Here is a 22,968-nt window from a genome sequence, read left to right as displayed (position 1 = left end):
ACATCTGCTCAAATTACTTTGAAGAGAAATGTATGTACGTCTCAAATAATCATAGGCGCCTTTTTCCCAAAGCAAACCCAACTGTCATCCATTTCCACAACTTTTACAAAAAAAGATGAGTCGCACAACCCTGGCCTAGAAAGCGAACTTCTGACAACTTTATCAATACTACTGATAATACTAGCGAGTCATCAGTACAGGTAGTGTCCGCCCCGATAGCTGGTTGGTGAGCATGACGGATTTCCGTCCTACGGGCCCGGGTTCGATTCCCGGCTGAGTCGGAGGTTTTCTCCGCTCAGGGACTGGGTATTGTGTTGTCTTCATCATCATTTCATTCCCATCTGGCGCGCAGGTCGCCCAATGTGGCGTCGAATGTAATAAGACCTGCACCAAGGCGGCCGGACATGCCCCGGAAGGGGCCTCCCGGCCAATGACGCCAAACGCTCATTTTCATTTCCATAGTAAGTATGTAGTTTAATAATCATACTGCTTTTACTCATTTTCGTATACCATTTCTATTAGTTGACCACAACGCATTTCGGTGTTTACTCAATACTCTTCAGATGGTAACTGCTCATTTTGCATTGACTTAAGTTCAGTTTGCGAGCGGGTGGCGGACCGCTGATTGCCCACCCGTGTTCTCGCGAATAACGCTGGAGCTCCAGAAGTGCGGTTGCCTATAAGAAGGTAGCAGCGTCAGAAGACCGTAGCGGTCTGCAGGTAGACTACCAGAGTTGACCCTGAACTGTATACTACTCTGAACCCCAACCGTGGGAAGTTAAAAAGATTCCAAGATGTCAGATGGCGAACTCAAAGTTCTGCCATCGCTCACTACTGAAAGTGATATTTTGAGGCAATTCCGTTAATATGTAGTGTAGGCGTTAACCATTTAGTCAATAAGAGTATTTGAAACGTTGCCTTTGAGGCTGCTTGTTTGGTGAAGCACCGTCTTTGAAAATGGTTCAGATGGCTCTGAGCACTATAGGATTTAACATCTGAGGTCATCAGTCCCTTAGAACTTAGAACTACTTAAACCTAACTAACCTAAGGACATCACACACATACATGCCCGACGCAGGATTCGAACCTGCGACTGTAGCAACAGCGCTGTTCCGGACTGAAGCGCCTAGAACCGCTCGGCCACCCCGGCCGGCGCACCGTCTTTGAATTAAATGTAAATATGATCTGCTAGGTAGTTACATTCCCTTTTTTATCTTGTTTTTTTTTTTGCTAAACGTGTTTGCTTGTAGTTACGATATTTTTTTTAAATATTTGTTGTTTTTTAAAAAAGAAATATAATTGTTAATACCGACGTTAATAAATCGTTTTGACTACCAGCATTATTTCAATTCTTTTACTTTTTTAATTTTATCATTTCATTAGACTATAAATTGTACAGAATAATTTCAACTAATAAATAATAAACCTTAAATTCTTTTTAATTCGGAAATTGCTCTAAAATGCTGCTTTTTAGCTTGGTTATCAGAATATTTCCCCTGGTAGAGCTCCACCACACGTTCAGCCTAAAAATGCGCAGGTGATAAAGACGCTCCTGCACTGCACCAGTGAGCCAAAATACACTCCTGGAAATGGAAAAAAGAACACATTGACACCGGTGTGTCAGACCCACCATACTTGCTCCGGACACTGCGAGAGGGCTGTACAAGCAATGATCACACGCACGGCACAGCGGACACACCAGGAACCGCGGTGTTGGCCGTCGAATGGCGCTAGCTGCGCAGCATTTGTGCACCGCCGCCGTCAGTGTCAGCCAGTTTGCCGTGGCATACGGAGCTCCATCGCAGTCTTTAACACTGGTAGCATGCCGCGACAGCGTGGACGTGAACCGTATGTGCAGTTGACGGACTTTGAGCGAGGGCGTATAGTGGGCATGCGGGAGGCCGGGTGGACGTACCGCCGAATTGCTCAACACGTGGGGCGTGAGGTCTCCACAGTACATCGATGTTGTCGCCAGTGGTCGGCGGAAGGTGCACGTGCCCGTCGACCTGGGACCGGACCGTAGCGACGCACGGATGCACGCCAAGACCGTAGGATCCTACGCAGTGCCGTAGGGGACCGCACCGCCACTTCCCAGCAAATTAGGGACACTGTTGCTCCTGGGGTATCGGCGAGGACCATTCGCAACCGTCTCCATGAAGCTGGGCTACGGTCCCGAACACCGTTAGGCCGTCTTCCGCTCACTCCCCAACATCGTGCAGCCCGCCTCCAGTGGTGTCGCGACAGGCGTGAATGGAGGGACGAATGGAGACGTGTCGTCTTCAGCGATGAGAGTCGCTTCTGCCTTGGTGCCAATGATAGTCGTATGCGTGTTTGGCGCCGTACAGGTGAGCGCCACAATCAGGACTGCATACGACCGAGGCACACAGGGCCAACACCCGGCATCATGGTGTGGGGAGCGATCTCCTACACTGGCCGTACACCACTGGTGATCGTCGAGGGGACACTGAATAGTGCACGGTACATCCAAACCGTCATCGAACCCATCGTTCTACCATTCCTAGACCGGCAAGGGAACTTGCTGTTCCAACAGGACAATGCACGTCCGCATGTATCCCGTGCCACCCAACGTGCTCTAGAAGGTGTAAGTCAACTACCCTGGCCAGCAAGATCTCCGGATCTGTCCCCCATTGAGCATGTTTGGGACTGGATGAAGCGTCGTCTCACGCGGTCTGCACGTCCAGCACGAACGCTGGTCCAACTGAGGCGCCAGGTGGAAATGGCATGGCAAGCCGTTCCACAGGACTACATCCAGCATCTCTACGATCGTCTCCATGGGAGAATAGCAGCCTGCATTGCTGCGAAAGGTGGATATACGCTGTACTAGTGCCGACATTGTGCATGCTCTGTTGCCTGTGTCTACGTGCCTGTGGTTCTGTCAGTGTGATCATGTGATGTATCTGACCCCAGGAATGTGTCAATAAAGTTTCCCCTTCCTGGGACAATGAATTCACGGTGTTCTTATTTCAATTTCCAGGAGTGTATTATGATGGCCACCTGATTGATAGTATAGTGGTCCATGCAGAACAGCAGCGATTCTGCTTGACAAGGATTCTACAAGTGTTTCATAGGTTTAGAGAAGCACCTGGTGTCTACTCACAGGTCACTAAATTCCCGAAGATTACGGGACGGTGGTTTTTGGGAACGCAACTGGCGCCCGATACGTGTTCCAGGCACATTTGCTGAGACATCAATATGAGTTCACTATCACATTCCTAAACCACCGCAGGACGATTCTGCTCTCGTGTCGCGGAGATTTATCGTGATGGACGATGTCCTCGCCATCAGAGAAGACTTCAACCACGAAGGGATGCAGGTGGTCTGCAATAATGTTGACGCAGTTCACTGTTGTTGTGGTATCTTGGAATACTAGCATAGGTCCCACGGAAACCCAACTCAGTGTACCCCATGGCTTAGTTCTGCTCTCACCGGCCTGTAACTGTGGCGCGGTGCACTTTCCAAGCAGCCATTCATGAGGATGACGGCGTGTAATGACCCAACCATCGACCTCAAGTAAGAAGAAATGCTACTCATTCGACAGGGGACACGTTTCTATTGATCCACTGTGAAAACTCAGTGATGCTGTGCCCACTGCGATTGTAACTGACGATGTCGTTGAGTCAACACAGGAATACGTAGGGGTCGAGTGATGTGGAGCTCCATATTCAACAGTGTCCTTTGAACGGTGTGTTCCGAAACACGTCTGCCTGCACCAGCATTGTACTCTGTCGTCATATCTGCCACAGATTGCTGTCTATCCTGGATAACACAGTGGGGGATCCTCTGACGTCCACGTTTTGTGATGAGGCGTGGTCGTCGAATACCATACATAAACATTGAGTTTATGTGATCGCCCTAAGCTTATGGTTATAGCTTGATACCAGTGCCTACCAATTTTTATTGTATATTACAGCACTGAGGATGGTCACTAAGTGACCGAAAATCGATTTTGCTGACAATAAAACAACAAAATACGGCCAATGCTGATTTTCCTTCCAGTTCTAACTTTGACATATACACAAAGACAGGGCCCAATGTCCGCCAAGGTAGAACACGTTTTCCCATCCCTTGGATTATCCTAGCCAACGGTGCCATACGACATTTACATTTCGAGACCCACATTCACAGTTCACAGAGTTCAGAATAAGACCGTTCCTGTGGAGATTAGTTCTGGTGTTCCCTGTGGCAGCAGAGCGAAGTCGGTTGACTCACTTCCAGAGCGTCGTCCTTCTCGTATGAGTCAAGTTTCCAGATGCTGGGTTCTCGTCTGCTGGCGATGGTATTACGTCGGTTGACTGCGCATTGCGAAGCTGTGACAGTTGGAGGATGTGCGTGCTGAGAGGCGGCGGCCGGTGCGTGTTGCAGGTGTCCGCGGGCTACGACTTCTTCACGCAGGTGTGGCCGGAGGGGGCGCCAGCAGCGGCGCAGGTGGAACAGTCGCAGCAGCAGCAGCAGCAGCAGCAGAGTGAGCCCACAGCTGACGGGGACGGCCACGCCGGCTCCCGCCCTGGCACGCAGACTTCGCGCGCAGGTGGGCCGCACACACACACACACACACACACACACACACCTTGCAAAGTGCACACACCAGTCATGTCAAGTTGACGCCCGACTTGCGAGAAAAATGCACTACTGGCCATTAAAATTGCTACACTAAGAAGAAATGTAGATGGGAAACGGGTATTCATTGCACAAATATATTATACTAAAACTGACATGTGATTACATTTTCACGCAATTTGGGTGCATAGATCCTGAGAAATCAGTACCCAGAACAAGCACCTCTGGCCGTAATAACGGCCTTGATACGCCTGGGCATTGAGTCAAATAGAGCTTGGATGGCGTGTACAGGTACAGCTGCCCATGCAGCTTCAACACGATACCACAGTTCATCAAGAGTAGTGACTGGCGTATTGTGACGAGCCAGTTGCTCGGCCACCATTGACCAGACGTTTTCAATTGGTGAGAGATCTGGAGAATGTGCTGGCCACGGCAGCAGTCGAACATTTTCTGTATCCAGAAAGGCCCGTACAGGACCTGCAACATGCGGTCGTCCATTATCCTGCTGAAATGTAGGGTTTCGCAGAGATCGAATGGAGCGTAGAGCCACGGGTCGCAATACATCTGAAATGTAACGTCCACTGTTCAAAGTGCCGTCAATGTGAACAAGAGGTGACCGAGACGTGTAACCAATGGCACCCCATACCATCACGCCGGGTGGTACGCCACTATAGCGATGACGAATACACACTTCCAATGTGCGTTCACCGCGATGTCGCCAAACACGGATGCGACCATCATGATGCTGTAAACAGAACCTGGATTCATCCGAAAAAATGACGTTTTGCTATTCGTACACCCAGGTTCGTCGTTAAGTACACCATCGCAGGCGCTCCTGTCTGTGATGCAGCGTCAAGGGTAACCGCAGCCCTGGTCTCCGAGCTGATAGTCCATGTTGCTGCAAACGTCGTCGAACTGCTCGTTCAGATAGTTGTTGTCATGCAAACGTCCCCATCTGTTGATCCAGGGATCGAGACTTGGCTGCACGATCTGTTACAGCCATGCGCATTAGATCCCTGTCATCTCGACTGCTAGTGATACGAGGCCGTTGGGATCCAGCACGGCGTTCCGTATTACCCTCCCGAACCCACCGATTCCATATTCTGCTAACAGTCATTGGGTCTCGACCAAAGCGAGCAGCAATGTCGCGATACGATAAACCGCAATCGCAATAGGCTACAATCCGACCTTTATCAAAGTCGGAAACGTGATGGTACGCATTTCTCCTCCTTACACGAGGCATCACAACAACGTTCCACCAGGCAACGCCGGTCAACTGCTGTTTGTGTATGAGAAATCGGTTGGAAACTTTCCTCATGTTTGCATGTTGTAGGTGTCGCCACCGGCGCCAACCTTGTGTGAATGCTCTGAAAAGCTAATCATTTGAATATCACAGCATCTTCTTCCCATCGGTTAAATTTCGCGTCTGTAGCACGTCATCTTCGTGGTGTAGCAATTTTAATGGCCAGTACTGTTTTTTTTTTTTTTTTTTTTTTTTTTTTTTTTTTTTTTTTTTTTTTACATACATAGGTGACAAAAGCCATGGGATAGCGACTTGCATATATACAAATGGCGGTAGTATCGCGTACACAAGGCATAAAAAAAGGGGCAGTTCATTAGCGGAGCTGTCATTTGTACTCTCAAGGAAAACTCCACATATCGCACCCCTCTCAGTTTTACTGGTAAAATGGCCCATTGGATAGCCTGTCAGAAACTGAACGCAGGTCAAGCATGAATAGAGGAATAAAGTGTGCTGAAGGAAAATAGAAACAGCGAACGGTCCATGCTCAAGATGCGCAACATCGAGAGAACTGCAAGAACCACGGTGTCGGGGTTGTGTGGTCACGATGTTGGACTACAAATGGAGAGGTCCGTGTTCAAATCTCCCTCGTGTCCCTCTTTTCTGAACATTCTGTCCGGTCATTGACGTGTGTGCTTTCCTTCTGTGTAGTCTTGGCAATTCTCATACTGTACATTGATTACAGAATACGAGTCATGTGGGAAGAATATATTACCTTCGCAAGCAAATATAATGAATAGTAAGAGCAAGAGAGATCACGCATAAACATCTCACAGAATGAAAACAACAAATAAACGTGTATGAACTATGTTACATCAAGGAATTCAAGAGTCAAAACCTCCCAAACGGAACGCAAGAGACATAACATGTGATACCTGTGTAGAACAAATAGGAGGTATGTACGTCTGATCTCCTTTCCCGCTCTTGCAAAACGGACATTACGACACAGACATAAATTTGAACTTAGCGAACAGACATGTCAATGACCGGAGGAATAGTTCATAATTTTGTGAACAAAAAGAAAATGTCACAAGAGACATTTGAGGACAAATCTCCCCCTCCGCATTCCGACACCGTAACCACACAACCACGACGCCACAGCTGTTCAAATTTGGTCCATGTTGCGCATCTTGAGCGTGGACCGTTCTATTTTCTACATCTACATCTACATACATACTCCGCATTCCACCATACGGTGCGTGGAGGATGGGTTCCTCGTACCACACAACTAGCATCTTCTCTCCCTGTTCCACTCCCAAACAGAACGAGGGAAAAATGACTGCCTATATGCCTCTGTACGAGCCCTAATCTTTCTTATCTTATCTTTGTGGTCTTTCCGCGAAATATAAGTTGGCGGCAGTAAAATTGTACTGCAGTCGGCCTCAAATGCTGGTTCTTTAAATTTCCTCAGTAGCGATTCACGAAAAGAACGCCTCCTTTCCTCCATAGACTCCCACCCGAGTTCCTGAAGCATTTCCCTAGCACTCATGTGATGATCAAACCTACCAGTAACAAATCCAGTAGCCCGCCTCTGAATTGCTTCTATGTCCTCCCTCAATCCGACCTGATAGGGATCCCAAACGCTCGAGCAGTACTCAAGAATAGGTCGTATTAGTGTTTTATAAGCGGTCTCCTTCTTTTGTCACAGTTCAGTACACCTTCTTCATGTTATCATGCCTGATCTGTGTTCAAGTTCGGACGGGCTATCCGCTGATCCATTTGAACACTAAATATGAGGGGGGGGGGGGGGGGAGGAGCGATGGGCAGTTTCCTTTGTCATGTCATTCATGTGAAAAGGTTTCCGATGTGATTATGGCCGCACGACGGGCATTAACAGACTCTGAACGCGGAATGGTTGTGGAGCTAGACGTATTGGACATTCCCTTCCGGAAATCGTTAGGCAATTCGTTATTCCTAGGTCCACCGTGTCAAGAGTGTGCCGAGAATGCCAAATTTCAGGTATTATCACTCCCCACGGACAACGGAATGGCCGACGGCCTTCACATAACGACTGGGAGCAGCGGCGTTTGCGTAGAATTGTCAGTGCTAACAGACTAGCAAAATTGCGCGAAATGACAGCAGAAGTCAATGTGGGAGGTACGACGAACGTATCCGCTAGGAAACTGCGGCGAAATTTGGCGTTAATGGGCTATGGCAGCAGACGACCGATGCAGGTGCCTTTGCCAACAGCACGGCTCCTCTCCTGGGCTCACCCAAGTTATCAGAATGCACTGTGCAAGGTGGTGGTGTCGACTCCGCACAAAATTTCTATACTGCTTTTGAATTTCATGAGGAAAACAACAGAACTCGGGATAATTTCAATCTTATAAGAAAGTTATTTGCCAATTAGTGAAAAAATATGACTGCAATTGGAAATATCTTGCCAAGTGTTCTTGGAGAAAACCGTAATGACAGTTTTTGAGCTCATAATATTTTGTGAGGTAACTGCAATAGTGAGAGAACTATTTTCAGTGCTGGTGAAGTTGGCACCCGACTTTCGAGAAATACACATTTTTTTCCCAGTATTCTTGGTAGATATGGTGTAGTTGTACAGTTTCCTGTACAAAATTTGAATAGTTCTGCAGCATTTTTCTGCAACTAAACATTGCAGCATAAAGATGTATCTATCTAAATTAAGATTACCATGACGATCTTCTTTATCTATTGTTTAGATGACATTTTCCATCCGGTATCGCCCGTGACATCTGACACGTTTTGGAAGGCAGGATAAGACGGTGTGAAGAGAATTCGTCTAGCATCTATCACTTTAAATTCTTCCTAGCCGAGAAGACTTTTCATTTCTGATAGATTGTACATCTTTGCGGCTGTTGTGGTTCATAAATATCAGTTACCCCAGAGCTTGAAAGACATGATGCCGAAACTTTCGCCTTTTCTTTTGACATAATTCCACGATAGTATTCTGTTTAATAAATGTTCTGGAGCTGGTGTGTAGTCATGAACGTCTTCCAAACGTGAAAATAAGTTTTCTCAGTCTCCAGTAACTATATTAAGAGAGCACCGCGAATTCTTATCACAGTATCTCCGTAGTACTACAGATTTTAGAACGCTTCCCTCTGCCGATTAAATTTACGTTACCACAGTAATTAAAAAGTTTCAAAATCTACCTCTTCCACAATTTTAATTTAAATGGCTTAGTTAAATTAGACAACGAAACAATGTAATCTTGCGCTGGTGGGTGACCAGTTGGGGATCGAGCTTTCATGCTACCTGAGGACAAAGTTTTGTTAGTTCGAGTAAGTGTTTAACTGACATTTTTCGGTAGAACTCTTGAGATGTTATGCAGCTCTGCGATCATAACTGTTGTAAGAATTTGTTTTTTATGGACTGAAAGTGGGCCCGTCATTACAGCAATTATCTCATCAACTACTGTGTGCACAAAAAATTGGACTGAAAGTGGGCCCGTCATTACAGCAATTATCTCATCAACTACTGTGTGCACAAAAAATTTCACGAGGGTTTTCTGTAGAACTTTTGGGGAGCTATTCAGAACTTTGATCACAATTTTTTTCCGTAAATTGGTGAATATTTTCTTACAAGATTAAAATTTTCTGGAGTACTATTGTTTTTTTTTTTGGCGAAATTCTGCAAAATTATTTTGTACAGAGAATTCAAGAACTATAGCGTATCTCTCAAGAACTCTGAAGAAAATGCATATTGCTCGAAAGTGGGTGCCAGCATGAGACTGCTCTCGCCTGCCGTCCCGCTGCTCGACCTATACAGGGTGTTACAAAAAGGTACGGCCAAACTTTCAGGAAATAAAATATGTTATGTGGGCATGTGTCCGGAAACGCTTACTTTCCATGTTAGAGCTCATTTTATTACTTCTCTTCAAATCACATTAATCATGGAATGGAAACACACAGCAACAGAACGTACCAGCGTGACTTCAAATACTTTGTTACAGGAAATGTTCAAAATGTCCTCCGTTAGCGAGGATATATGCATCCACCCTCCGTCGCATGGAATTCCTGATGCGCTGATGCAGCCCTGGAGAACGGCATATTGTATCACAGCCGTCCACAGTACGAGCACGAAGAGTCTCTACATTTGGTACCGGGGTTGCGTAGACAAGAGCTTTCAAATGCCCCCATAAATGAAAGTCAAGAGGGTTGAGGTCAGGAGAGCGTGGAGGCCATGGAATTGGTCCGCCTCTACCAATCCATCGGTCACCGAATTTGTTGTTGAGAAGCGTACGAACACTTCGACTGAAATGTGCAGGATCTCCATCGTGCATGAACCACATATGGTGCCGTACTTGTAAAGGCACATGTTCTAGCAGCAAAGGTAGAGTATCCCGTATGAAATCATGGCGGTGAATCGAGGAACTACAGTACATACTGACGAAACTGAAATGAGCTCTAACATGGAAATTAAGCGTTTCCGGACACATGTCCACATAACATCTTTTCTTTATTTGTGTGTGAGGAATGTCTCCTGAAAGTTTGGCCGTACCTTTTTGTAACACCCTGTAGATCGCGGCTCGTTTATTCTTCCCGCGAAGGTAATGCCCCACTCCCAGCCTGTGTCGGCGTACGCGCTGCGACGTTTCCCTGCTACGACTAACGGCCCGCAGTATGCACGGGGCCCCTCTCATCGCATATGCACTCGTACCTGGCCATGTGCAATGTTCACAACCGCAATTACTATTGATATTTTAATGATTTCACTAATTCCGCTGACGTAATTAAATTTCACAGCAATAGCTTTTACTGTAATTGGCTCGCCGTAAAATCGATTTTTGTCTTGCTCTCTGTGTTTCTTTAGGAAACAGCAAATATGACTGCAGTGAGCTATTAAGTGTGAAAGGGCTGTGACAGAAATAACTCAGCAAATTAATGTCTCAGTTAGTAAGCCAGTAAGTCAACATATTTTGCATATTTTCAGTCACTGATCTGTTATGGTATAATATACTGGGCTAATTCCTCACTTAGCAGAAAGTATTAATTCTACGAAAGGAAGCCGACTGCACCCTCTGTGGTACAAATGAATATATAGTCCGGAGCGCAGGGCCTTCACTGTTGACAAATTTCGGCTGGTCGACTCCTTTTGCAATCCGTACCCGGGTAGGGCCGGAGCACTCGATACAGCGACGTGGGAAACTACAGAGTCACGCCATGTGGCAAATTCCCTGACATCTAAAGCACAACGGCTTGCCACGTTTAGCGTGAAGATCTTCTATCATAACTCTGCAGGCAGCAAGGTAGTTGACGGTGTACATTTCCGTATTGAACTCCATGTACGGGGCCACCATCAGAAATAGTGGGTTCGCAAAGCCAGTGTTCAGAGATTTAAGTCACTGTGTGGGTCCTAAAACGAGCCTCAACCAAGATGTTCTGCATTATGATCAGATCCATGTTGGAAGGCAGGTCCCACAGAAAGAGTTTCAAGGGCTCGGTAGGGACTGTTGCAAAGGTGTAAAATGGAAGGTTGTTCCAGAAACAAAATTCCGCAACCTTACATTGAGTCTCAGTCGTTCGCTAGCGACTCGTTTATAATTTTTTTTTACAACAGGCTTGGATCTGAAGATGTGACCGTCAACACGACCTTCCTCAGTTTGTGGCACAGTTACCCAGGGTAGTGCATCACTAGCGGTAGTAGTTTTAAAGTTTCAGTGGGGATGACTGCTTCTTGCTGTTCTGCTGTAACTTCCTGAATGCTGGTGCGTCCTCTTCAGCCACCGCGTCGAAAGAATTATATACAGGGTGGCGCACGAAATGTGTTACCGATTGTTTCTTTCACAATCTACGACGCACATTAGATATCCCGCTGAGATCTCTATAGAAGTACCAGCAGAGCTTGTTACGAAATGCCGTGCAATTCACGATACTGCCGCTAGGAGACTAGTAAGCAGCAATGGCTGACAATGGAAGACTGACGACACAGAAACGATCGGCAATTGTGTTACTTTTTCATGAAACGAAAAGCCTTGTTGTGACTCAGAGGCGTTTTCGACAACAGTTCAACACACGATGGGTCCCTTGCAAGAAGACCATTCACAGCTTGTACGATAAATTTGTACAGGAAGGAACAGTATTGGAAGCGAAGCGACCTCGGCCTAAGCCTGTTTGTTCGCCGGAGAATATTGAAGCGGTACGAGTTGCTGTACAGAGAAGTCCCGGGAAATCGTGTAGAAAGGCAGCAGTGCAACTGGGAATATCCAGACGCTCCGTTCAACGCATTCTTAAAAGTGACCTCCATACCCATACAAGATGACCTGTGCCCAGAAGCTCAGTGAAGAACACAAGCAGTGTTGCTCAGTGGGCGGAGGATAGGGAAGAAACCCTCAACAACGTTTGGTTTTCAGACGAGGCGCATTTTCATTTAGACGGTGTGATTAACAAACAAAATGTACGCTTTTGGGCCACTGAAAATTCACAAGTGCTTCATGAACGACAACATTATGCTCCGAGGATTACAGCATGGACAGCAGTTTCCAGTCACGGACTTATTGGACCCTTTTTCTTTGAAGAAACTGTGAACAGCGAGCGTTATTTGCGCATGCTTCGCAATAGCTTCATTCCACAGCTTCTTGCTACTGCCTTGCCCTTCCGCACGCAGTGGTTCATGCAAGATGGAGCAAGGCCACATACTGCAAACACTATGTTGGAGTTTTTACACGAGCATTTCGACATTCGGATCATTTCACTCAGGTTTCCAGGTCGCTTCAACGACGGACAAAATTGGCCCCCCAATAGTGCAGACCTCAATCCATGTGACTTTTTTCTTTAAGGGCACCTAAAGGATGAAATTTTCCCCAAACGTCCACGTGATTTAATGGAGCTCAGAAGACTTATTCTTCAAGCTTGCAGTGAAATTACGGAAGACATGTGCCGTAGGGTAATCACTAACTTCAGTGTTCGTTTGAAGGAAGTTAGGAAACGAAATGGTGGACATATTGAGCATGTGCTGAGTTAGAACAAATCTCCATGGACGGCTCTTCATTGCAGTATATGTTCTTTTCAGATTTTATTGACAATAAAGTTTATATTCAAAAACAAAATGGTAACACATTTCGTGCGCCACCCTGTATGTGTACAGTGTAGCGGCACCTCAGCGTGCAGGGGACGTGCTGTAATGGTGCGTTTTGCCCTTTGGAAGCCTCGCACATTGTTGGGCGCCTGAGTGCTGGAAGCAGACTGTGGCGATGGTGACGCGTCTCGCCCGCACGCACAATGATGCACTCGCGTCGTTGGCATCGCTGGCCTGACTGTCGCCGACTCGGTTGGTAAGAACCGGCAGAGAAGCAAGCCCCTGCTCGGCGGAATCTAAATCACTATCTGCGGTGGCTGCCGATGACGTGCCCATACCCGTATTCCTCTCGGAGCCCCTCTCCGTAGCTTGGTTCGTCGCAGTGGGGCGACTGGCTGCAGTTTCCGACACGCAGATATCCGAAGGTTGCCGACCGGCCAATCCACGAGCGTCCTCGTCCGAGGCCGAGAGCGCGATCACAGTAGAAACATCCGTCGCTCTCGACATTTCGCGCTCGAATGAACTCATGAAGTTGCCGAGCACAGATAACTGCTAAATGAATGATTCCCCATTCTTTTCTGCTCCAATTATATAGGGCGAACCACCTGAAACTTGCACCGCAAATATTCCAGAAGTGGAAAGTTTTATTGACCCACTGGTTTTCGCTGAATGAATTGGTAGTCAGGCGCTCGTATTGTAAGCGAATCAATGGATTGTAATAATACTTAGAAACCGTATTTTTGGTACCAACATTCACTTTTTTAAAGGAACAATGCCTACTGACATTAATATACTGAAAGTAGGGTAAATGAGAATGTCAGTGGTATTTGTTGCAGGCTTCTAGTCCGAGTTGTTCACGAGATATCGAAAAGTTTACACACCGACACTTGTTTGTGCCATTCAACCTTCGTAGTTCCTAGGTGCGATGTTGTTATGTTTGCTTACGCAGTGCTCCTTGAGTGCGTTGCGGCTTGTTAGTCCGTTAGTGCGCGACCAAGTAGTAGGTCGTGAGTGGGCGATGAGATTTACCGATGCAAAAATAGCCGATATGCTCAATGGTGCATTGAGAGCGTAGGAAGAATGCAGTTCATTCTTGTACGGAGTATGCGGCAGGTTATCCCAGTATACGTGAAACACCTCCGTAATTTTTTATCAACCTCTTCAGCCAGTTACGTGAAGTCATGGTGTAACAATTAGACAACGTGGAAACAAGTTTCGACAGAAGAGAGGGGAAATCAATGTTCTAGCTGCTGTTGCAATTCATCCGCACGTTAGCTCCAGCGCAGTCGTACTAGGAAGTGGCATGAGCCAGGCAAGTGTCCTACACATTATGCAGCAACATAGGTTCCATCCACGATCATGAGAATCTTGTAAACATCTGTACATGGGTATTAAGAGAAGATACTCCAGATGTATCATGGTAAACCGCCGAAATACGCACTATTGGTCTGTTGACAATTCCCGCTGGCTTCGTCAGGTGGAACGCCAGCGTTCACGGAGTGTAAAGGTGTGGTGTGGGATAGTGAGCCATCATTCCATAGGCCCCTTTTTTCATAGATGAAACGCTGAACGCGCTCAAGTATCGCAGCTTCCTAACAAACCATCTTCTACGGATGGTAGAAGACGTTCCTGTGAAGACTAGCAGGAACCTGTGGTACCAACATGATGGTTGTCCAGCCCATAGGACGCGAAGTTGTACGACCTGTCTTCAATGAATTGTTTCCAGATCTTTGGGTTGGAGCCGCGCGGGATTAGCTGACCGGTCTACGGCTGGACTGTGCGGCTGGTCCCGGCGGAGGTTCGAGTCCTCCCTCGGGCATGGATGTGTGTATTTGTCCTTAGGATAATTTAGGTTAAGTAGTGTGTAAGCTTAGGAACTGATGACCTTAGCAGTTAAGTCCCATAAGATTTCACACACATTTGAACATTTTTGTTGGGTTGGACGAGGACGACCTGTAACTTGGCCAGCCTGTTCCCCGAATTTGACACCTGTCGACCTTTTTCTATGGGGAACGCTGAAAGACGCTATTTACAAGAACATACCAGCTACACGCGATGATTATCAATGATGTATTACTGCAACCTGCTCGCACATCTCCGCTGAAACGCTAACATGTGTGCATCATTCGTTCCATACCAGACTGGAAGCGTGCATTGACACTGTTGGTGGTCATTTTGACCACACCTTTGATAGACAGTTGTCTCGTTACTGGACACAATCCACATAACTAAGGTGTGCACTTCTGTTGTTCGTTAGTGTCTGCTACCACAGGTATAGTACAAGTGTTGGTGTGAGAACTTTTAAAACTAAGATACCTCGTAAACGACCCGCACTAGAATCGTGAAACAAATACCGCTGACATTGTAATTTACCCTATTTTTAGTTTGTTTAGTGTCAATAGACCTTCTTCTATTCAAAAAGTGTATGTTTGCACAAAAATACGCTTTTTAAGGATTATTACAATCTATTGACTGGCTAAAAATATGAATCGTGACTACAAATCCATTCCGTGAAAACCTCATATCAGTAGCACTTTCCATTTCCACAATATTTGCGGTGCGAGTTTTAGATGATTCACCCAATATACCTTTCAATATCGGGTCACCACCAGCTGCCATTCAATCTCGGGATGGGCAGTGGTCATAATGTCGTCAGTGTCTTAACGTCATGTCATGGAGGTTTTTCAGTACTACTATAACGTCCTTGCGGATTCCGCTTCTGTCCCATATTAGGTTCCTGAGTACTCTTTCAAAGGCTTTGCCATAGTATGTAAGCCGGCCAGTGTGGCCGTGCGGTTCTAGGCGCTTCAGTCTGGAACCGCGTGATCGCTACGGTCGCCGGTTCGAATCCTGCCTCGGGCATGGATGTGTGTGATGTCTTTAGGTTGGTTAGGTTTAAGTAGTTCTAAGTTCTAGGGGACTGATAACCTCAGATGTTAAGTCCCATAGTGCTCAGAGCCATTTGAACCATAGTATGTAAATACAATGTAGGTGACGCGGTTTCACTCTCTTCTTTCGTCAATTCGCTATTTTGTGGCGAAAACATTACCAACTACTCTTGCGAAGTCTACATTTCAGTTGCTGGCCGCAGTGGCCGAGTGGTTCTAGGTGCTTCAGTCTGGAACCGCGCGACCGCTACAGTCGCAGGTTCGAATCCTGCCTCGGGCATGGATGTTTGTGATGTTCTTAGGTTATTTAGGTTTAAGTAGTTCTAAGTTCTAGGGGACTGATGACCTCAGGTGTTAAGTCCCATAGTGCTCAAAGCCATTTGAACCATTTGCATTTCTGTTATTTTTCGCCTAATCTAAAAAAAACTTTTTTGGCCTGGCGTCGTCGACAAGGGATGTTATAAAATGTAATTGCGTCTGTTAGTAATTACGTAACAGACTCGTAATGCTTTCCCATATAAATAGAACTTACCTCTAATTGCTTTTTGCAATGCAATGGAAAGCATGGTGTATCAGCACCAAGTAAGAACAATTTGGTACAATTTCTTGTCTTCGAGAATACACGTGAGGAAATTGAGTCACTTTCGGTTTCTTGTGTTTCGACTCAGAGGTGAAAAGGTGACGAAAACGCAGACAACGGCGATATAGATGCTCAAAGAGAGTATCCTGGACCGTAGAAAGATCGCAACAAGGCGACACAAGTAATCACGAATATAAACGGAAGGGCTGGTGCCACTGTCAGAGACGGTGCACTATGCACCTCTCTGTGACTATTATCTGATTTTTGTTAGGAAGTGTTCAGTAGGTAGACTGCTAGTGCTATTTTAAGAAAAGTAAAAGTAAAAGTAATACCGAAAATGACAAGGAAGGAGACGAATCACCGCATGCCAAAACGGCCGCACTCAGACTTAATGAAATCGTAACTGTACGTCATACAGAAATGACTCCTTTTCTGCACCATGGCTGGTAACCTTTAAACACTGCTGGCCCCTTCCAGCGCTAGGAAAAGTTGCTAAGACTCCTAATATTTGATTAAGGTTGAAGGCTGCCGTCGTGCTTCTTTCCTACAAGTGCGAAATTGCAGTACAAACCAATCATTCTTAAATATTGCAGAAAATCACTCATATCGTTCTAAAACTGAGATATTTCGTGGCTAAGCCTAGGCGTGTAGATCCGTAAATAGACAAAATCTATTACAAAACGTCACAAATAATGAGCGATTATTAGATTGTGAGGGGTGCGACTATCGATGGTGATATGACGTAATCAGTCGTACCACGGGCGCCCTTGCGATAGTTTGTAGGGGGGGGGGGGGCTATTTTTAATACACTGATAAAAAAATTAATGTAGAATTATGAAATTTCGGGAATACATTTGTCTAGGTAACATATTTAAGTGATTGACATTGCAAGATCGAGGGTTAATGTAAGTGCAAGATAAGCTATTGGAAGTCCGAAATGCTGGTACATTAATGATTGATGTAACTGTCATAATGTTGAATGCAAGCATGCAAACGTGCATTCATTGTGTTGTTCAGGTGCCAAATGTCAGTTTGTGGGATGGAGTATCATCCCTGTTGCAATTGGTCTGTCAATGTAGGGACGGTTAATGCTGTTTGCGGATGACGCTGGAGTTGTCGTCCAGTGATGTGACATATGTCCTCGATTGGGGGCAGATCTGGTCATCGCGCAGGCTAAGGCAACATGTCGACACTGTGTAGAACCTGTTAAGTTACATCAGCGGTATGTGGGCGAGAGTTATCGTGTTGGAAAACACCTCCTTGAACGCTGTTCATGGATGGCGGCAGCACAACAGGTCGAATCACGAGACTGACGTACAAATTTGCAGCCAAGGCGCGTGGGATAATCACGAGATTGCTCTAGCTGTCACACGAAATCGCATCCCAGACTCTAGATCTAGATCTGTGGTTCCCAACATGTGGGTAAGATATAATTATTTGTAAATGATCATAACTATTATCACTTTTCATAAGACTGTAATATCGAGTACACAAGTTTCAAACACCAACTTTAACACGTGACACAATGTGGTGGATGTTGCACACACACACACACACACACACACACACACACACACACTTTGTACCACGCATCGTTGAGAGTAAAACTGAGACATATACATCATATATGCTTAAATAACTCATCAAAATGCCATCTACGAGTGTAGATACGGTATTTCTCGCAGTGGTTCAGAAATTGCTTCATTACTCATTTTGCAACAGATAAACGAAATAATTGACAGCACAACACAACAGTAGCTATGGTACGGCTGTTAAATTGCTGTGAGGCCTACACACCATTATTATTATTACTATTATTGTTATTACTGGTGGCAGTGCACAGACATACAGAATTGCCAGCCTGAAGTCTTCCGCTGTCACTTTAGAAGCAAGGAGTCCAGCAGCCAAGTGATTTAGAAATAGTGCTTTATGCTAGGCAAGGGCGATCGTTGTTCAGGTTTCGCGTGGAAGCGTTTTATGCAGTCGGGTCGCACCAGAAATATATAAACGGTTTGTAGATGTTGATAAAACATGGGTAGGGCAGCGTCTCCCAGGGATTTTTTTTCTTTTTGCTCACTGGAACAACTCAGCGCCAGAGATTTAACACAGTACACGTGTATCAAATCGCAATGTCAAGAAAAGTTCAGCCTGCAGCTGCAACTGTTCGAAGAGTGTGGCTGGTAGCAATTGAAAACATGATGGCATAGTCGCAAAGACTACCCACTAGCGCCGACATGTATCGAACAGAAGTCGGGAGCAAAATGTCACTGCTACAGTGTCTGGTAGTAGCCCCTGCTGTTTATACTATCTGGTGATTTTGTTGTTGTGATCATAAGAAATTGTTCTAAAAATGGAATTTCAGAACAGTTTTTTGTAAAAAATGATTTATCATTGCAAGTTTTATCACAAGTTTCCAAAACTCTAAACTTGTGATTTTTTATGGCTGGAAGGATGGGAGGGGGGGGGGGGGGGGGCGGGATGGTATGCTTGAAGAGATGCGTTCCGGCACCTAAAATTATGGAAATTAGGGATTGGTGCCTTTGATTAACAAAATTTACAGATAAAGAAGAAGACAGAGGTGACTTGGTACCTGAAGAAACAGAGGACGATACCAAATTATTGGCTGCCGATTACCTTGGTCTGAAGGAGGATGAGGACTGGGAAGTTGTCTTACAAACTGCTGCTCGGCGGCCCCTGAAGACGACAGAGCTTCTCCAAAAAGAGGCAGCTTTGTACTTCTATCCGAGCTCCAAGCCAGGTAACAGTCATTTATCTAGTTTTTTCCTTTGTTTCTAATATTTCATTTGCCTTCTAAACAGAACTTCTTTATCCTCTCGCCATGAATTTATCGTCTTTCTGCAGTGTGTTAACTGTAAGTCCCGAATCAGTAGAAGTCGATAGGTTTCAGCGAGCAATCCTGTTTTTGGTTGCATATTACCCCGTTGACAGTACTCCGTGAGATAGCCATTATTGTCTGCTGTGGAACTGTTTTGTGCTTCAATTTATTTCGTGCTCTTCCCTCTCAGTAAGATACCTGTACGTAATGTTTGCAATGGTATCGCTTTTATGCACTGAAGAGAAATGGGAAAAGAAAGAATAACAAGAATAATCTGCCGTTACATTTTTCTCGGTGGCATTGATATTGTTGGTTGTCTGGTTGATTATGATGTCTCAACTGCATAGTATGTTTCTGGGAGGACAACTTTTTTGGTAGCAACCAACTTTGGATTTGGTGGAAAGAAATTTCTTGCTAAAGATATCACAGATGATTCCTTACGATTCAAGCAGTTTTTATGCTCGGTGTTTACAGACGACTATGCCATTGCTAGTGTTTTCGACATATTCATTTAAGTAATTAAAAGTATTTAACCTGCATGATGCTGCCGTATCTCGCCATGAGGCATCCCGGGTCTGCGTTCTTGTTGTCCATAGTAACAGATTTGAAGGACAATTTTGACAGCGATTTCTGAAAGTTTTCATAAGATTCTGTACAGTTGTTAATATTTTCAAGAATATTATTTTAATTTTGGAGCTCTTTTCACAGAACATGTTGGACATTAATCAGACCGCCTGTAATCAAACTTAGCAATTCTTTATGGACTTTTTTACTGTTATATGTTCCACCATGTCAATTTTCGCCATCTCAACAGTGTTAACAGGCTCCATCCGAAAAAATTTACGACAATAATACAGGGCTACGCCAGGCAAGTCTACATTTACACTTTTGAAAATAATGTAGTCTGACTCCAAGAGAAATTTTGATTAATTAACGAGAAAGAAATGAACATATTCAACATAATATTTATCTATACCCATGGAAGAGCCACCAACCCAGACCATTAGCGAAAATAAGGAAGATGTGTATGAAGAAGAAACATGTGTATGAAGAAGAAATTGGCTACACATTTCACATTCTCGAAATTTGAGCAAAAATTAATTATCTTGACAATTAAAAGGCAAGACAAGATCTTAAAATCACTTCCAAGTCATTGATTCCTGGTATAATGAGGCAAACGTACATTCCTTTGCAGTATGCCTTTTGGATCCATATTTTCAAATTAAACATCTTTCAAATGACTGGTATCAGAATTGTAACGATAAACAAGCTGTCTGAAACATGAAAATGTGTTCAGGGATGGCCAGTCAGTTCTCTAATTCCAAAGAGACTGTAAATACAACGCATAAAGAAAAAAAGGAAAAATAAGAAAAAAGACCTTGAAGCATCGAAAAGGGGGAGGAAACAAATGAAACTTCATAGATTGAGAAGGTATGTGATTTTATATCAGGGATTACAGTATCGAGTCAAATTTATAAAGAACAGGGCAATATGAGACCACTTCTCAGGATGAACTGGATGAGTGCACTGATTCAGTTGGGAAGGGTGGCGTAAAGCCATTGTATCATCTCCCAATGCCAACTGACCCGCATCTGTTGTAACTGGGCCTTGGTCTCAGGTATACATAATAATAATAATAATAATAATAATAATAATAATAATAACAATAATTTTATTGTCATTCGGCCATTACAGCAATAGACAACATCATATACATACTAAAATACAATTAATAATTTGAAAGAAACAACGGGTTTGTTGTTAACATTATAGTATTACATTACAGTTGATAAATTCTCTTGTCATAAAATGGGTGGAGTACTAGCCAGTCATGAATTGTTTGTTTGAATAATTGTTCAGGTAATTCTTGAACAGATGATTAGCTCAGGCACTGGGACTGAGTTCACATCTGATGCCGGAGCTAGCCCTGTATATATTCTATTGGGGACATAACAGGGGACTGTACTGGCCACAGGAATGAGTGTATGCATAAGTTTTTCTGGTGGAGGACAGGGGATAGACTCTAAAATTCTAGTTTTTAGTGTAAATGAGTTAGTCAGTTTGAAGGAAGAACTAATTTTTCTAGGTGACACATAAAAACTTACTGTACTGTAGAGAATTGATGGTTATCCTGTCAATATATGACTGTAACCTCTGTACTCCATATTCCAGAGGGGAGGTGGGGGGTGGAGACGGTCAAGTGCCCCCTCAACCTCCCCAGCCCCACCCCCTCGTTGGCGATAAAGTAATGCGAGTATCTCAACAGCATACAGACAGTTCACAGAGACACAAGCCATTTGTGGGACGGGCATTGTCTTCTTAAAATGGCACTGTAATACTGTTGCATGAAATGTAACAAAATAGGACATAGGATTTCTGTGACCTGCTGACAGAGTTCCTTCAATCACTGTTAGCTGTGACCTGAAGTTACACCTGATGGGTCTTCACACCATAATGCCAGGAGTAGTGCCACCATATTTGCTGATGTTGGTCAGCTGGAATAATGCAGAACTTTGATTTGTCACCGAACACAGTGTAGTACCAGTCATCAACAGTCCATGGTTCCTGGCCACAGAACCATTCCAAATACAGCTGTTAGTGTTGTGATGTTAATGGCAGTCTATCCATGTGACGCTAGTAGCGCTAGTGTGGCTGGAGCTAGTCTCCAACCAGTTGTGTGGGAGATCACACAATGTTTCAGGGAGTCCATTACTTGATCTTGGATGGCAGGTGTAGATATGAAGTGATTAAAAGGTGCTTAGTGTGCATTACGGCAATTATCTTTTGTGTTGATCAGATGCGATCAATTGGAACCTTGGCGACAAGTATGCCTACCATCACGTTCCCATGCACTTCAACATCGGCCCACTGTCACAATCGAATGCTCCACAAATTTGGATATTGTATGATTTGACCAGTCGACAAAATGGAGATCCACAATGAGTCCCCTTTCAAACTCTGTTAGATGTTGATAAATCTCTCTCACATGAGTACACGGCATTTCCATGATCTTCAAATTGATCATGCAATATCTGACACTGTCCAGGGCCCCTTATACGCTGAGGTGACAAAAGTCATGGGATTGCAACATGCCCATATACAGATGGCGGTAGTATTGCCCACACAAGGTATAAAAAGGCAGCACATTGACGGAGCTGTCATTTGTACTCATTTGTCAGGTGATTCATGAGAAAAGGTTTTTGATGTGATTGTGGCCACACAGCAAGAATTAACAGACTTTCAACATGGAATTGTAGTTGGAGCTAGATGCGTGGGGCATTACATTTTGCATATCATTAGGGAATTCAAAATTCTGAGATCCACAGTGTCAAGAATGTGCCGAGAATATCAAATGTCAGGCAGTACCTGTCATCGTGGACAATGCAGTGGCCAGTGGACTTCGCTTAATGACTGAGAGCAGCAGCATTTAGGTAGAGTTGTCAGTGCCAGTAGACAAGTATCAGTGCAACGGATAATCACAGAAATCAATGTGAGATGCATGACAAACTTATCTGTTATGGCAGTGTTGTGGAATTTGGCATTAATGTGCTACAGCAGCAGATGACCGATGTGAGTGCGTCTGCTAACAGCATGACATCGCCTGCAGTGCCTCTCTTGAGCTTGTTGACCATATTGGTTGGACCCAAGACAACTGGGAAACTGTGGTCTGATCAGATGACTCCCTATTTCAGTTGGTAAGACCTGATGTTAGGGTTTGAATATGGTGGAGACCCCATGAAGCCATGGACCCAAGTTGTCAACAAGGCACTGTGCAAGCCGGTGGTGGCTCCGTAAC

The 22,968-nt window shown here is 44.9% G+C and overlaps 1 protein-coding gene across 1 annotated transcript in view; it reads left to right on the top strand.

Moving 5' to 3' along the window:
• Nucleotides 1–4,344: 4,344 nt before the first annotated feature.
• The window catches only part of LOC124788398 (coiled-coil and C2 domain-containing protein 2A), a 348,192-nt gene continuing 329,568 nt past the window's right edge, over nt 4,345–22,968 (top strand). The window contains exons 1-2 of the mRNA XM_047255664.1: nt 4,345–4,549; nt 18,897–19,094. Of these exons, the coding sequence (XP_047111620.1) occupies nt 4,345–4,549; nt 18,897–19,094 (403 nt within the window). The remainder of the gene's footprint in view (nt 4,550–18,896; nt 19,095–22,968) is intronic.

This window comes from Schistocerca piceifrons, chromosome 3, assembly GCF_021461385.2.
Source record: "Schistocerca piceifrons isolate TAMUIC-IGC-003096 chromosome 3, iqSchPice1.1, whole genome shotgun sequence".
In the NCBI taxonomy this organism is placed as follows: domain Eukaryota; kingdom Metazoa; phylum Arthropoda; class Insecta; order Orthoptera; family Acrididae; genus Schistocerca; species Schistocerca piceifrons.
The sequence above is the reverse complement of the archived record's forward strand: the minus strand, read 5'-3'. Positions and strand labels throughout refer to the sequence as shown.